Genomic DNA, 17299 nt, shown 5'->3' on the forward strand with positions numbered 1-17299 from the left:
ATATGTGCAGGTTTAATGGCAAAATGTTAGTAATATATATTTTAAATGATAGTTGCTGTTTTATGTCCCCACGTGTGTAATGGTGATTTCTCTTTGTCCTGAGAGATAATTGAATTCCTTCTCGATTGTCTCCAGGGCAGGGAGGAGGAAGCCAGGATGCATTGTGGGAATGTATTGTGTCTATCTGTCCTGAAAGGTACATTTTCTGTCTTTGTCACAGTCTCCCATCTGGTCCCCTCTAGGGGAGTGTCCACCAGATGGGGACCTGCATAAATACGGATGGGTAGCCCTCAGTAAAGTTGTTCCTGTTTTACCCTCAACTCGGAGCTTTATCTCGTTTTTGGAGGGGGATTTATTATACAGAAAGCCGTTTGATCGTTTGGGGCTCTCTTTGGATGATTATTCGTATGCTGGTGTGCTATAGGGGTAATTCGTACATGCTGCAAAGGTGGTACATCCACTAAACGGCAGTTTCATTCCTTTTTACGCTGAGGTTCATAACAGGCTGTATTTTAGCTCAGTAAAAAAAAAAAAAAAGCTGTACTGAGCTTTTTCAAGCTGCAGTGTGCAAGAGGCTATACATTTCCCCACACGATGTAACAATGTTACTAATGCAACATTTCTAAAACAGAGAAGTTGTTTTGAACCTAAATATGCAATGGGTTGAGTTACAAAGACGTAGAGCATGTTCAATTTGCATAATGAACATTTAGTCCATAAAGTGATTGTTCACTTGCCATTGTTGAATAGGGTGAAGCTATGTCCACTTTAAATACACTGTCCTGTGTAAAAAAAGAAGACCTTTCAGTAATTTTAATAAAATCTTTTCCTTTTCTTGTTAAAAAAAAAAAACTGTATAAGGCTCCATGCACACTGGGCTTAAAAAAACACTTGGCAGAAAAAAAAAGCTCAAATAGAGTGTTTTTGTACACGTTTAAGTGCATTTAGAAGCATTTTTTGTGCCAGAAAGCTCCAATCAAAAATGCAAACCAGGAGGGTTTGTTTCCTACCTCTAAACACTGAGCCTAAAATATGCTTCTAAACGTCCTAATGTGCATGGAAAATAACATTGAGCTGCTTCCACAGGCAAAACATAAAACTCCTTTAGAAGCAGCAATCTTTAAAGTGTTACTAAAGAAAAAAAATGTAATTAAAAATAACAAACCTGTTCTATTCACCTGCTCTGTGCAGTGGTATTGCACAGAGTGGCCCTGATCCTCCTCTTTCGGGTCCCGCAGCGGGGCTCCTGGCTTCTCCTCTTCTTTGTGTGTCCCCATAGCAAGTCAAAGCATTGCATGTCTGCGCGCACTGTATGTCTATAGAGCATTAGCCCCTCCCCCCCACTGCCTCCTCCCTGCCTCCTCCCTGCATTTGATTGACAGGAACAGAAGCCAATGGCCCCTGTTGCTGCTGGAGTTTTTTTGTGTGAAGAGGAAGAGGAGGGAGAAGAAATGCAGCCATGCACAGCGCTTGATCTATTCTCCCCTCTTTTCCTCTTCACAAAGGGAAGGGCCGGGAGGCAGGGAACCAGAAAAGGTTTTCTACCTTAATACAAGGACTTTGATAATGCTATCAGTCTTCTGCAGGCAGGAGGAATCTCTGTGCAGAGTGCAACATTGTAACTTTGTAGCAAGTCAGAAGGTGAAAGGCTGCAGCGGGGGGCTCTTAGGCGTTTAACAGCCAAGAACTGCACAGGCACCAGGATTTTCCGAGTTGTGTTATCTCTGAGCCAGATTTTCAATCTAGTAAGATGCTGGCCCTTGTTAGTGCCTAGACCAGGGTTTCTCAACCGGGGTTCCGTGGGTCCCTAGGGTTTCTCCTGAGGCTGCTAGGGGTTCCTTGAGCAATGGGCAATTTCTGCCTCTCCAAAGACACCATTGTTCCTTTTAGCTATCTGTAAGGGGTAATTCTTCCCAATGATGACAAGAGTAAGGAGCATTCTTCCCACTGACTGTCACACTAATGTGTCATGAGTTGTAGATTTTTAATTTTCAGCAGGGGTTCCCCGAGACCAGAAATTTATTTCAAGGGTTCCTCTATGTTGAAAAGGTCGATAAATGCTGGCCTAGACCAAGCTCACACCATCCCTCTGATGAGAAAAGCAGGCAGGAAAATTCTCAAGAGAAGAGCTGTGTACTCAGTGAGAGGTGATAAATACCTATACATTTTATTCTTGCACATTACATAGCATGCATGCAGTGGCGTAGTGTGGGGGGTGCAGGGGGGGCCGACCGCACCGGGCGCAACATCTGGAGGGGCGCATCCGCAGTGTCACTCTGTCTGTCTGACATACACACTGTCTGCGGCTGCCTCCATCTTTACGCTGGGAGATGTCCAGCGCGGCCGCCCTATGGCTGAAAATAGCGGGTTGGGGTGGGGCTGGATTGTGCCTCACCTGTCCATTGGTGTAGGGTGGGGTGGCGTTGCAAGCCAAGCCCTGCCTATGCCGCCTCTCCTCACTGCTCAGTCAGTTTAGCAGCGAGTGAGTCAGCAGCCTGGCGCTGTCACCTGATTAGAGCCAGATGCTCTAATAGGCTTAAAAAAAGGGTGGACCCAGGGCGCAGAGCAGTGCGCCCCGAGCCCACCCATTGTGTGACAATAGCGAATGAAAATTCGCTATTGTCACACGGATCCTCCTCCTGGCCAATCAGGAAGCGGGTCCAAGACCCGCTTCCTGATTGGCCGAAAGACGAACGCATGCCATTGGCCGCCGCTGCAGGTAAGTCTCTCTGCCTTGAAGGGGGCACGCTGGTCACTCTGCATTGAAAGGGGGCACAATGATCTCTCTGCATTGAAGGGGGGACACGCTGGTCATTCTGCATTGAAAGGGGGCACGCTGGTCATTCTGCATTGAAAGGTGGCACGCTGGTCACTGTGCATTGAAAGGGGGCACGCTGATCCCTCTGCATTGAAAGGGGGCACGCTGGTCATTCTGCATTGAAAGGGGGTACGCTGGTAATTCTGCATTGAAAGGTGGCACGCTGGTCTCTCTGCATTGAAAGGGGGCACGCTGGTCATTCTGCATTGAAAGGGGGCACGCTGGTCATTCTGCATTGAAAGGGGGCATGCTGGTCATTCTGCATTGAAGGGGGGCACGCTGGTCATTCTGCATTGAAGGAGGGCACGCTGGTCTCTCTGCATTGAAAGGGGGCACGCTGGTCATTCTGCATTGAAAGGGTACACGCTAGTCATTCTGCATTGAAAGGGGGCATGCTGGTCATTCTGCATTGAAAGGGGGCACGCTGGTCTCTCTGCATTGAAAGGGGACACGCTGGTCATTCTGAATTGAAAGGGGGCACGCTGGTCTCTCTGCATTGAAAGGGGGCATGCTGGTCATTCAAACTTGTATTTAGATGCATTTTACTTTAATTACATCAGTATTTTCATGACAAACAATACATGTGCTTAGGGGGTAAGGGCTCTTTCACACGGTCCGCTCCGTAGGTGGATCCATGTTGCTCAGCGGGGATCGATCCGCGATCCCCGCTGAGCCAGGCGGGTGACAGCTCCATCTCTGCTTGCAGAGCGGAGAGGGAGGTGTCTCAGCCCCCGCTGCCCTCTATGGGGGATCGGATGAGAGCGGACCGCTTGTCCGCTCTCATCAGATCCGATCCGCTCCGATTACTGAACGGATGGAAAAATAGGGTTTCCATCCGTCCAGATTTCAAGCACAGGATCGGATGACAACCCACGCTACACCACTGCATGCATGCACCTAAAATGGAAAAAAACAGTCCTCTTTTGAAAGAATTGGATTAATGCCTGCACATGGTTGGATGATTAAAATAAGCGAGCACACTCATTCACTGACCAAAATGAACTTTCACTTTTCATATGAAAATTCTGTTCCTTTACTCATCTCTGTAACTGTTCTGTTTTCAGCATTTTGCATTTATTTTCCTTTTTATACTAAGCTACAGTATGTCAACTGAAGGAATGTGAGCAGTGTTTTTTTTACATACAGAAATTTAGTAATTCTTTTTATGAATACGTCATTTTAGATGAAGTAATTGTAGGGGGTCAGCCCCTTGAATGACTAACTTCAGTACACTGTAGTTCTATTGAGAAATTCCCACAGACTGTCATGCATCTTCCAGCCACAAGAGGTCACTGTTGTTGCTTTAGGTGAAGGGAGGAAGCAGGAAGTTCCAGGAAGTGTGTGGTGTTCGGCTCTCTATGGCTGTGCTGAGCTGAGGAAAGGTACTGCATGCTGTGGCCTTGAGAGGGATATAGACTGTATAATCCTGGGACAGAACAACAGGATCTTGCCAGAGGAGACAGAAATGAACTGTGATACAACGGACAGTAGCTGAGAACCAGAGAAAGAGAGGAGAGAACATCCCAGAGCACCTCAAGCAAATTACAGAGCAAGGGGCCAGACTGCAGTGACCTCCAAGTGACAGAACAAGATAAACTACTTGCAAAGAAACCCAGACCAGTGCATAAGAGACTGCAGCTACAGACAGGAAGGGACAGATCCAGAGACCTGACTGCATCCACCATCACAGAGACTGAGATAAAGCAGCTGTACCTACAGAACTGTGAGTTGCACCGGTGCTAACCTGTGGTAGGGCATAGAACAGGTTTCTGTAGACAGAGCGTTGCAGCAACGTGTCCCGGTTAGCGGGAATCAGATAGGATCATATAACAGAGTAGCCTGTATCTCTGTGTGTGCGTTGGCGGGAACGCCATTTTAAGTATCACGTTGCAGTTAACTTTGCTGTAAACCTATGTAATCTGTTTTTACTGTTAACATCATTCTCCGGCCATTATACTCTGTTGGTTAATAAAGCCGGTATCTGCTTCAGCCTCTCTGTCTGCTGCACCGTACTTTAATTCTGCATTGCGGTCCCCTACTCCTCTTACCGCTACAAGTGGCGCTGCGAGCAGGGTACGGTTACAGAGATGGAGGCGGCTGAAGGAAATGTGCATGATGCTAATGTGAGTACCTCAGGCAATGGTGGAACCCCTGCAAGGGCCCTCCCTATGGGCATGCTGTTTAACTTGCTGCCAAAATTTGATGGCAAGAACATGTCACTGTCAGACTGGGTGACAAGATTACAGAGCGCTGCAAGAATTTACAATGTCAGCCCAGAGTTACAGGTAGAAATCGCTTTGGCTGCCCTGGAGGGTGAGGCCCGAAAGAATGTGTTTCTACAATCAGAAGCCACACGCAGCACCTTGCAAGAGATTGTGCGATTTCTGGAAGAAATATACGGTGAAACAGCTAGTGCGGGCCACCTCCGGGCGAAATTCTTCTACCGGGTTCAGCAAGAAAATGAAGGGGTCTCACAATATGCGATGGCTCTACAAGAAGTATTGGCTGAGGTACAGAAAAAGGAGGCAGACGGAGTATCTGGCATGGGATCTGCCGACCGAATATTGCGGGAACAGTTTATTCTGGGACTCTTCAGCTCTCCCCTGAGACAGGTTCTGCGGGAGCGAGTCAGGGTGGACCCTACTCTGAACTTTCGGCAAATATTTGCGGAGGCTGTGGCACGCAGTAAAGAAGAAAGTTATGCCTCCGGAGTGATACGGACCCAGACCGCCACACCCTTTGGGGTTGTGGGGAAGGAAGAGGTCCTAGTTAAAGTGGTACAAGACCTGCAAAACTCCCTGAGTGCTATGCGAATGGAGTCGAGCTATTCCCCTGGGGCTGCCTATCCGGCCCAACAACCGCCCTATCAGATTGCCCCACTGGTTCCTACACCACAGCATCCTTACCCGAGTTCATCGTCACACCAAGTTCCTCAATATCTTCCAACAAGGCCAGCCAGGGCGCCTCCCGCGCGCAGGCGGAGAGACTATCGTCCAGGGACACAGTGCTGGCGGTGCGGAGAAGGAGGACACTTCGCCAGAGAGTGTCAGAGTGATCTATCTAGACGCTCAGAGCCGGCGTTAAACTACCGGCCCCCGCAGTAGTGGGGCGTACTGCGGGGAAGGTGGAGAGTCAAGACACCCAACACAGCTCTGAACACCTGGTCGCAGGGTGCCCCGTCATACAAGCTGAATTTGAAGGAATTCCAGTCAACTGCTTAGTAGATACCGGATCACAGGTGACGACCATGCCTGAGTCATACTTCAATCGTTACTTCCAAGCACTGGCTAAGCCAGAACGAGAGACATTGGTCCGAGTTACAGCTGCGAACCATCAGCAAATTCCGGTCACGGGAGTCGTGTGGATGAACGTACGGCTGTGTGGACAGGAAGTGGGAAGAAAAGGTATTCTGCTGGTCCCCGAGACGTTCAAGGAGGATGTACCGGTGATAATGGGCATGAATATTCTACGAGAATTGGATCAGATCATGTTCACTAAACGGGGACCTGGCTATTGGAAGCAAGCCACCCCACACAAACCCACGCAAAAAGCTTTCCAACGGTTGATCCGGTTCTGTGGGACACAGAAGAGTGTCCCAGTACACCAGTCCGTGGGAACTATCCGAGTGCCGGGAAAGGCGACCCTCAGTCTTCCTCCGGGTCGGGAGACTATACTGACACTGCCTGTGGGAACCTTCCGCAACCTTGAAGGTATGGAGGTGATCATCGAACCAGGGGGTCTAGGAGAACTAGGTCAGGATGCCCTAGTGGCCCGGACACTGGCAGTGGTCCAGAATGGACGAGTACCCATAAGAGCTGTGAATGTGGGACATCTGGAAGTCGCTTTGGCACCTGGAGTAGAACTGGCCCGTGTGTACTTACATCGGGGAGAAGTGCTAAGTCGGGAAGAAGTGACTTTAGCTCCAACAGGCAATGCTGCATGGACACTGGCAGTTACTGCCCGACCCGAAGAGGCTCCGACCCCAGAATGGAATGGGAGAACCATTGTGGACCAAATGGAGATAAATGTGAAGAATCTCGGTCCAGACCGTTTGCGGGCGGTTGAAGCCATGCTGTGGGAGAATCAGGCTGCGTTTGCCCGCCATGCCGATGACTTTGGCTGCACAGATGCTATCACACATGAAATACCGACCGGGGACGCTGCCCCAATCCGGGAGAGATATCGACAGATCCCGCCCAAGTTGTACCAGGAAGTGAAGACATTGTTGAAACAGATGATAGATTCAGGAGTGGTACGAGGTAGTCAAAGTCCTTGGGCAGCCCCAGTGGTGCTTGTCAAAAAGAAGGACGGCACTATTTGATTTTGTGTGGATTATCGGTGGTTGAATGCATGCACCACACGAGACTCATACCCTCTGCCACGCATCGAGGAGTCCCTGACAGCCCTAGGGCGGGCTAAATACTTCTCCACCCTGGATCTAGCAAGCGGGTACTGGCAAGTACCGGTGGCCGAGAAGGACCGGGCCAAGACTGCATTCATACTCCCCATGGGACTATTCGAATTTAACAGAATGCCATTCGGGCTATCCAATGCCCCGAGCACCTTCCAGCGGCTGATGGAGAAGTGTCTGGGAGACCTGAATTTTGAAGCAACCTTGATATACTTCGATGATATCATTGTATACTCCGCTACTTTTCAAGAACACCTAGACCGACTAGGACAGGTACTCAAGCGGTTGCGATCCCATGGCCTGAAGATAAAGCCAAAGAAGTGTCATCTCTTCAAGAGGAAGATAGAGTACCTAGGCCATACGGTGTCCCAAGATGGGGTGCTGCCATCTCAAGACAAAATGGCTGCCATACAACAATGGCCAGCGCCCAGAACACTGCGGGAGTTGAAGGCTTTCCTCGGTCTGACCGGATATTACCGGCGATTCATCAAAGACTACGCAAAGATAGCGGGCCCCCTGAATGAGCTGCAGAGAGGAACAGCTGGGAGGCCCAAGGGTCAAAGTGTCCCCTGGGGACAGAAGCAGGAAGAGGCATTCCAGGCCCTGAAAGAAAACCTGACATCGGCCCCCATCTTGGCTTATGCTGACTTTGACAAACCATTCCTCTTATCGACTGATGGCAGCCTCTATGGACTTGGGGCGGTACTGTCACAGGTACAAGAAGGACGTGAAAGAGTTATCGCTTATGCCAGTCGGTCGTTGCGGGATACAGAGCGAAACCCTCATAACTATAGTTCCTTCCGGCTGGAGCTCCTTGCCCTGGTGTGGGCCATGACAGAAAAATTTGCGGGCTACCTGACAGGGGCTAAGATCTTTGTACAGACCGATAACAACCCCCTGGCCCATCTGGATACTGCCAAGCTGGGAGCCCTGGAGCAGCGTTGGGCAGCTCGCCTTGCCAAGTATGACTTCTCGATCCGCTACCGCTCTGCTACAGAGAACACTAATGCCGATGGTCTGTCGAGGGTTACTTTTGAGACTCCAGTAGGGGATCTGGATGAACAAAAAAAAGAGGATGAAACTCCAGACTTCCGCAGGTTCACACCTCCAGCAGTTGCAGCACAGACAAGTGGGGAGGCCCGAGTGCTACCCAAGGCATTAGGAAGAACCAATGAAGAATGGGGCCGAATACAGGATGAAGATGTCGGACTGCGGCAGATGAAAGGTTGGGTGTCCCAGCAAAGAAAACCTGACAGAGATGAAAGGACTGAGCTTGATGCCGAGATGAAGTCCATTCTACACCAATGGGATAGACTGGAATTCATGGAGCTGTTTTGTACCGCAAGTGGCAGCAGCCTGCTGATATAGAGGCAAGGTGGCAGGTAGTAATACCCAGAAGCATGGCACGAGAGGTAGCCAAACAGGCTCATGAATTTGGAGCTCACTTCGGGCCAGTTAAAACCTTCCAGTGGCTGCAACGCTATGTATATTGTCCACGACTGGAGGCCACGGTTGAGGAAGTCTGCCGGCAGTGTCGAATGTGTGAACTCACCAAAAGCACTGAACAGAGGGCACCCATGCAGCCCATACAGACCAAAGAACCGCTGGAAGTATTGATGATAGATTATCTTCTCGTGGGACAATCCGCCAGAGGTCCACAATACTGCCTGGTCATGATTGACCACTTCTCTAAATTTGCAGTGGTCACCCCAACTCGAGACCAGACGGCTGAGTCTGCAGCTCGGGCCATCTGTCAAGATTTCATCCGAGTCTACGGGTGTCCGAAGCGGATCCATTCAGATCAAGGAGCGTGCTTTCAAGGGAAAGTGATGGAGGAGCTACATCGACTGTATGGCATTGAAAAATCCAGGACAACTCCATATCATCCCCAAGGGAATGGGGCCTGTGAGCGCTTCAACCGGACCCTGCTTCAGATGTTGAGGACATTAGAGGAAGACAAAAGGATGCACTGGCCAGACTACCTCCATGAATTAGTCTGGGCTTACAATAATCGGGTTCACAACACAACCGGGTATACTCCGTACATGCTATTGTTCGGCAGAGCTGGCCGGGAAATTGTTGAACTGAATTTAGAACAACCACAGGACTTAATAGAACGATCGACCACCTCATGGGTGAAAGAACACCGTCAGCGGCTCCAGACCATCCGCCGGTTAGCAGGCCAGCGTTTGCAAGAGAGAACTCATACTGACCGTCCTCCCCTCCAGGAGGTTCCGCTGCAACCTGGAGACTGGGTATTGGTGCGGGAGAAACGTCCCAAAGGCAAGTTGAGTGAGCGTTGGGAGGTACAACCTTACAAAGTGATCAGGAGAGTGTACCCCAATGGCCCGGTCTACAAAGTACGGGTGGAAAATGAGGAGTTTGCCTCAAGGATCCTACATAGGAATATGTTACGGCCATGTCGGTCTGAAGATCCCAAACCTGCTGAAGAGACAACACTTCCTGTCCCGTCCTCAGAACTCATTATCTCCAATGAAAACAATGATGAAGACTGGTGGATTGTTCCTGACACTACGGAAGGTCCCCAGGCCACAGGGGATGAAGCTTATGCTACAGAACCACCACCGGCTCGCAATGAGGAGGAACCCAGGTTGGCAGCTCCCAATGAGGAAAGTCAGTCCCTCACAGATAGTCAAGACCTCCGGAGATCCAATAGGTCTACTGCAGGGGTTCCACCAAACAGGTACAATGCTGATCAGTTCGTTTGGTCCACCTGTATGTGTTGTGGACAATGTTGTGCTGCTGTTAGAGATTGTAATAATCACTTTCTTCCCCATGGACTATATAGGATGGCCGAGGACGACCATCGTTAAGTGGGGAGGCATGTAGGGGGTCAGCCCCTTGAATGACTAACTTCAGTACACTGTAGTTCTATTGAGAAATTCCCACAGACTGTCATGCATCTTCCAGCCACAAGAGGTCACTGTTGTTGCTTTAGGTGAAGGGAGGAAGCAGGAAGTTCCAGGAAGTGTGTGGTGTTCGGCTCTCTATGGCTGTGCTGAGCTGAGGAAAGGTACTGCATGCTGTGGCCTTGAGAGGGATATAGACTGTATAATCCTGGGACAGAACAACAGGATCTTGCCAGAGGAGACAGAAATGAACTGTGATACAACGGACAGTAGCTGAGAACCAGAGAAAGAGAGGAGAGAACATCCCAGAGCACCTCAAGCAAATTACAGAGCAAGGGGCCAGACTGCAGTGACCTCCAAGTGACAGAACAAGATAAACTACTTGCAAAGAAACCCAGACCAGTGCATAAGAGACTGCAGCTACAGACAGCAAGGGACAGATCCAGAGACCTGACTGCATCCACCATCACAGAGACTGAGATAAAGCAGCTGTACCTACAGAACTGTGAGTTGCACCGGTGCTAACCTGTGGTAGGGCATAGAACAGGTTTCTGCAGCAAGGGTCCCGGTTAGCGGGAATCAGATAGGATCATATTACAGAGTAGCCTGTATCTCTGTGTGTGCGTTGGCGGGAACGCCATTTTAAGTATCACGTTGCAGTTAACTTTGCTGTAAACCTATGTAATCTGTTTTTACTGTTAACATCATTCTCCGGCCATTATACTCTGTTGGTTAATAAAGCCGGTATCTGCTTCAGCCTCTCTGTCTGCTGCACCGTACTTTAATTCTGCATTGCGGTCCCCTACTCCTCTGACCGCTACATAATAGTGAAGAAATGCTCAAAAGCAGAACAGTATATCTGTTTTAACAGTGAAGAAAGTTGTGCCATCCCTGTGGGATGATATGCAATTATATTGTGTATAATTTATGTATTGCAAGAAAAACCTTTTGCCTAAACGTGCATCTGAAAATGCTATTTGTGTGGCTGTTATGCTGATCTGCTGATTTCATTACTTTTGTTATTAACCTAGAACAACTTTGCAGATCAGGAAGGCTAGAGAGAGGTCAGATTATCCTTTACTGCATACTTGTGGCAAGCTTGTGACTCAAATTTATGAAGCAAGAGTCAGCATTACAATCAAACAACTCGTATTTAAAGGTTAGGTCAGCATTTGTTGCTTTAAAAAAATAAAAAAATAAATAAATATATATATAAATATATATGTCTAAAATAATTTGCAGGTATGAAAATGTGAACTTAAAGTGGAGTTCCACCCTAAAATAGAACTTTTCGCCATCTTCTTCCTCTCTGTCACCTGTAAAACAATTGGATAATGAAACATTTTTTTTTTCTTTACTTACCTTGTTTTAGAAGAAAATAAACTCACCTTACTTCCTGTTCCTCTCTCTTCGGCACCGTCACTTCCTGCTTGCATTGATTCTTCGGAGCTGAACGTCATCGCTCCCAGGAATCAATGCGCCTGCACCTGCCCCGCTCGTCACAGTTCCGGTGCAGGCACGTCATTCACTGCTAAACAGCTTCTGGGCATGCCCAGAAGCTGTGCAGGAATGACGTGCCTGCACCGGACATGACGTGCGGGGCCGGTGCAGGGCATCCTGGGACGAAGAGGACACAGAAGAGGATCCCGAAAAGGATGCGCTGGCCTCAGCTGCCCACACCTGAGATGGCAGCGCTGGACAAGACATTTTAAAGGTAAGTATTTCTTCTTAAAGGTAAATGCGACCTGGGACAGTTCAGAGGCTATACATTGTGGAATGCATTAGCCCTGACTGTCCCGGGGTATTTTTATTAAAAAAAAACTTTCCGAGGGTGGAACTCCGCTTTAAAATTTGTTTCTATCTCTCTCTGCCTCTCTCTCTTTCTATATATATATATATATATATATATATATATATATATATAAATATACACAGTATCTCACAAAAGTGAGTACACCCCTCACATTTTTGTACATATTTTATTATATCTTTTCATGTGGCAACACTGAAGAAATGACACTTTGCGACAATGTAAAGTAGTGAGTGTACAGCTTATATAACAGTGCACATTTGCTGTCCCTTCAAAATAACTCAACACACAGCCATTAAGGTCTAAACCTCTGGCAAAAAAGTGAGTACACCCCTAAGTGAAAATGTCCACATTGGGCCCAATTAGCCATTTTCCCTCCCTTGTGTCATGTGACTTGTTAGTGTTACAAGGTCTCAGGTGTGAATGGGGAGCAGGTGTGTTAAATGAGGTGTTATTGCTCTCACTCTCTCAAACTGGTCAGTGGAAGTTCAACACCGCATCTCATGGCAAAGAAATCTATGAGGATCTGAAAAAAATAATTTTTGCTCTACTTAGCATCATATCCAGACTTTTTCTTTGGGAAATAGACGTATGAGTGCTGCCAGCATTGCTGCAGAGGTTGAAGGGGTGGGGGGTCAGTGCCCAGATCATACGCCGCACACTGCATCAAATTGGTCTGCGTGGCTGTAATCCCAGAAGTAAGCCTCTTCTAAAGATGATGCACAAGAAAGCCCACAAACAGTTTGCTGAAGACAAGCAGTCCAAGGACATGGATTACTGGAACCATGTCCTGTGGTCTGATGAGACCAAGATAAACGTATTTGGTTCAGATGGTGTCAAGCGCGTGTCGCGGCAACCAGGTGAGGAGTACAACAACAAGTGTATCTTGTCTACAGTCAAGAATGGTGGTGGGAGTGTCATGGTCTGGGGCTGCATGAGTGCTGCCGGAACTGGGGAGCTACAGTTCATTGAGGGAACCATGAATGCCATGTACTGTGATATACTGAAGCAGAGCATGATTCCCTCCCTTTGAAGACTGGGCCACAGGGCAGTATTCCAACATGATAATGACCCCAAACACACCTCCAAGATGACCACTGCTTTGCTAAAGAAGCTCAGGGTAAAGGTGATAGACTGGCCAACCATGTCTCCAGTCCTAAACCCTATTGAGCATCTGTGGGGCATCCTCAAACAAAAGGTGGACAAGCGCAAGGTCTCTAACATCCACCAGCTTTGTGATGTCATCATGGAGCGGAAGAGGACTCCAGTGGCAACCTTTGAAGCTCTTCATGCCCAAGAGGGTTAAGGCAGTGCTGGAAAAAAATGGTGGCCACACAAAATATTGACACTTTGGGCCCAATAAAAGTAAGAAAGAAAGGCGATAACACCCCATGGTTTTGCACTTGCAAATGTACAAATGTGCAGACTAAAAAAATACATAGGTGAATTGTGGATTATACCTCAAATAGCAGTGAGAATAAAGATATGCAAAAATTGTAAACCAATGTAAAGAAATATATGTATATATATATATATATATATATATATATATATATATATATATATATATATATATATATATATATATATATATATACTGTGTATATATGCAATAGTGGAAACCCACACACAATATAGACACTTATCCAATAGGTGACAAAACAAAATGGCTCTAACTACAACAAATAATAGTGTCCTTGTTAGAAGCAACAATTATTGAGTGTCCACAGAAGTCAGCCCTAGGTACGCCTGTACTGGGTATTAGTATACAGGAAGTAGCATGCAGGGCTGTAGATACCAAAAAAAAAACAAGAACAGTTCCCAAAAAGACTAGTGATGGGAGTGGAGATCAAGGGACCACCGGTGTGCTTAGGGGGTGTGTGTCAGGAAAACTCACCAGAGGTGATGGATCCCCTCCCACCCTACGGCAAGGGGGGTCATTCAGGCTCAAAGAAGCTTTTCCTCCTCCAGACAATGTCTGCGATACCCTCGGTCCTCCCGCAGCTCCTGGTTGTAGATCCTCCTATATATCCCTGTATATGGACTGTGGTATCTGGCTGTATCTGTTGCCATTCTGCTGCGCTGATAGCTCCCGAATAATCACAGCTACTTATGTGGTGCACGTATACACTGTACGTATACTATTTTATTATTTTTTTATTTATTATTATTATTATTTTTCAGTATCACCTTAGAGATGGTCCATAGGCGCAGGTGTACCCCCCCCCCCTTTTTTTCTTACTTTGGGCCCAATTTTGACATCTTCACTGAGGGGTGTACTCACTTCTGTTGCTGGCGGTTTGAACATTAATGGCTGTGTGTTGAGTTATTTTGAGGGGACAGCAAATTTCCACTGTTATACAAGCTGTACACTCACTACTTTACATTGTAGCAACATGTAATTTCTTCAGTGTTGTCTCATGAAAAGATATACGGTAATAAAATATTTACAAAAATGTGAGGGGTGTACTCACTTTTGTGAGATACTGTGTGTGTGTATATATATATATATATATATATACAGTATATATATAGTGTACAGGAGACATAATAGAATACTGAGATGCAGTCCAATAGAAATAATACTATTTGTGGTGAGGCAGGCATAATGTGTGCAATAAGCTGACAGAACACCGTGAGCAACCTGTTTTAAAAAGCTGCAAGGATCTGAGCATTTATGGGAAATGTCGTTCCATGTTTCATCTATATTTGTCTTTAAAGCGGAGTTCCGCTCAGAAAATCATGCCTTTACATTTTATGGTATCCGCTTCCTTATCCTTCCATGAGCCAGAATTGGATATTCCCGGGGTTTTTTTTTTTTTTTACCTTTTTACAGAGGATAATATACTCACCTTTACATCCACTTCCTCCTTCCTCGGCCGCGGCCCGCACCGTCACTTCCTGTGCTCTTACTCGTCGCTCCCAGGATGCAATTGGCAGTGACGTAGGCAGCCGGCCGCTCCTCTCATTGCATTATTTCCAAATAGGAAATAACGCGATGATAGGCATCCCTATACTATGGCGATCGCATAGTACTGGGCATGCGCGAGATTTCGCGCTGGATTCAACGGCCTCCGCCCACTACAACCAGGAGGCAGGGCAGGCATTTCCCCACAACGGACTCGACGATCCAGGACAAAGATGGCGGCGCTCACAAGAATTTTTATAAAGTAAGATTTTATGTTTGCAAACATATTATTACAATGTATGAAACAGGATTAGCGGATGTATAGAGGTCTAAGGGTCACTGTTTGGGGGATATTAAAAAAAAAAAAAACTATTCTGTGGCTGGAACTCCACTTTAAGAAATATCTGACACCCGTCTGCTTCCATTCACAAATATCAGTGCCACAAAATAAATATCAGCATCCAGAGAAAAAGACCAATGAATCCTGGAAGTTTAGGACTTTTACTAAAGACTTGAATGACAACGATATACAGTATATAACAATATAATGGCAGATGCCATTATTCTCACTTTATTACTATGATTGTTTTCTCCTAACCTCTTCATAAATAATACAATTCTGTTGTATCATTATAATGGAACGCTCAAATTTCCAGTGCCTGAAAATGTGCATTGTTATAATGTCTATATGTATTTCATTATTTTTTGAAAAGTGTATTCATGTTGTATAATGCCAATTCCTATTAATAAAATTCTTCAGAATAATTACTGCTATGAATTTGAATATTCCTGTTTAGAATTTATGACATGTTAAAGCCCTAAATGAAAATTTAACTTTTGCAGTGTACAGATTAGCAGCAGATGTTCTTTCTACTGCATGTACAGAAGTTATTAGGCCACCAATCTCTTGTGGTTTTTCCAGTTACATATACTGTATGTGTATGATCTGCACCATTACTTTCTACACAATGAGAGTGATTTTCTAAGGAAACAGAAGCTGTTCTCTTTGTAAAGTGAATGTTAGCGAACACCCCAAAGCTACACTCAGTTTGAATACTCATTCATATGCTAGTAAATATAATTTCAACTTATTAACTAACATTCACTTTGCAAAATAAACATTCAATTTTGTAAGTCAACAGTCCGTACTCCTTTAGTAAATCAATCCTGGTGAAACCTGCAAAAGCTGTCTCTCCTGCTCATTATCTTGTTCTGAAAAGATGTCACTCTGATAGATTATTTCAAAATTTCTCATTTTGCATATCCACAATTTTGAAGTATAGTCACAAATGTTTGCTTTTTTCCATCTTTATTGCATTTCTTTGCAACTGTGAATATTCTGTTGGATAGTTGAAAAGCCATTTCTGTCACTACTTGACTTGGTTTAGCAACAGGTTAAAGAGATGTTATCGCATTTCCTATAGTATAAAGAAGAATATCAAAAGAAGAGGGTTGGAAATGTCACAACTCTGTGACTACAGGAAGCACAATCAAAGCTATTAAACCAGTGAACTGTAACTTTAACATTACATAGTGCAGAACAGCAAAAAAATCACTTGCTCCTCAGGTTTCATAAAGGGCTGTACTAGCTGCAAAATCGTGATGGTAAGTACACACTTTCCATAAAATAATTTTACATTTTTTGGACTTTTTTAAACAATCTACATCACACAATTGAAATTGAAAGATAAATATCTCTAGGACAATGATGAGAAATAAAAGAAAATTACTTAAAAAATGGCTTTATAGAAAATAGTATATTTTATATTGTTATCTAAAACATATTAAAATAGGTAGTTTCTTGCACAGAAGGGTGCATATATAATATTTTGTAGATCTGCATTCTAGAATCTGATTTTCCTAAACTCTATCCCAAAAACCAAATGCAATGTATTGCTGTTTGCCATTCCTTAGAAGCATTGCCTGCATTGGTATTTTTTCAGGCTAAGTAAATTTTATGCATGTACTTAAAATAGCTGCTGATCCTGCCAGAAAATGTGTGTCCTTGTCACATCCTGTCAACTGAACTGAAATCTCAAACGGTATTATCAGCCTTCCCAGTTCTCCTCTGTACACTAAATAACACCTGCCCCCCATGTTATGGATATGAGGAAAGGTATAGATGTTCTGACTGGTAAGCTGCAATATGTAAAACTTTTCTCCTTGAGTTTGAATACGCTCTGTGAAGTGTGAAGGCATACTTCACACTTAAACAGGTTCTAAGTGTAAGGAGTAATACATATTTTGCTTGCATTTTTGACCAGTTTGAGATGATTTTGGGTTCCTTCAGAAGTGCTTCTGACCTGGTTCTAACCTGCTTTTGCACACCTATACGGAAAAAAGCAGTTCTTATGCAAACATGTGTGCACAAGTTCCTAAATATCTTTTGTAAAGTTCATGCCCTTACTTTCGTGGTTCTGCACATTTCACACTAATTTTTTCATTGGGAAATAGTGATGAAGGGAATTATGCAACATCTGAA

The 17299-nt window shown here is 45.6% G+C and overlaps 1 protein-coding gene across 1 annotated transcript in view; it reads left to right on the plus strand.

Annotated features, from left to right (window-relative positions):
• SELL (selectin L) overlaps window positions 1-17299 on the plus strand; it is a gene marked incomplete at both ends in the record, with an annotated part of 319522 nt that overhangs the window by 48916 nt on the left and 253307 nt on the right. Inside the window, one exon of the mRNA XM_082266317.1 lies at window positions 16348-16422. Coding sequence (XP_082122443.1) covers window positions 16348-16422 — 75 coding nt within the window. The remainder of the gene's footprint in view (window positions 1-16347; window positions 16423-17299) is intronic.

Source organism: Pelophylax lessonae (genome assembly GCF_965119305.1).
Source record: "Pelophylax lessonae genome assembly, chromosome: 8".
In the NCBI taxonomy this organism is placed as follows: domain Eukaryota; kingdom Metazoa; phylum Chordata; class Amphibia; order Anura; family Ranidae; genus Pelophylax; species Pelophylax lessonae.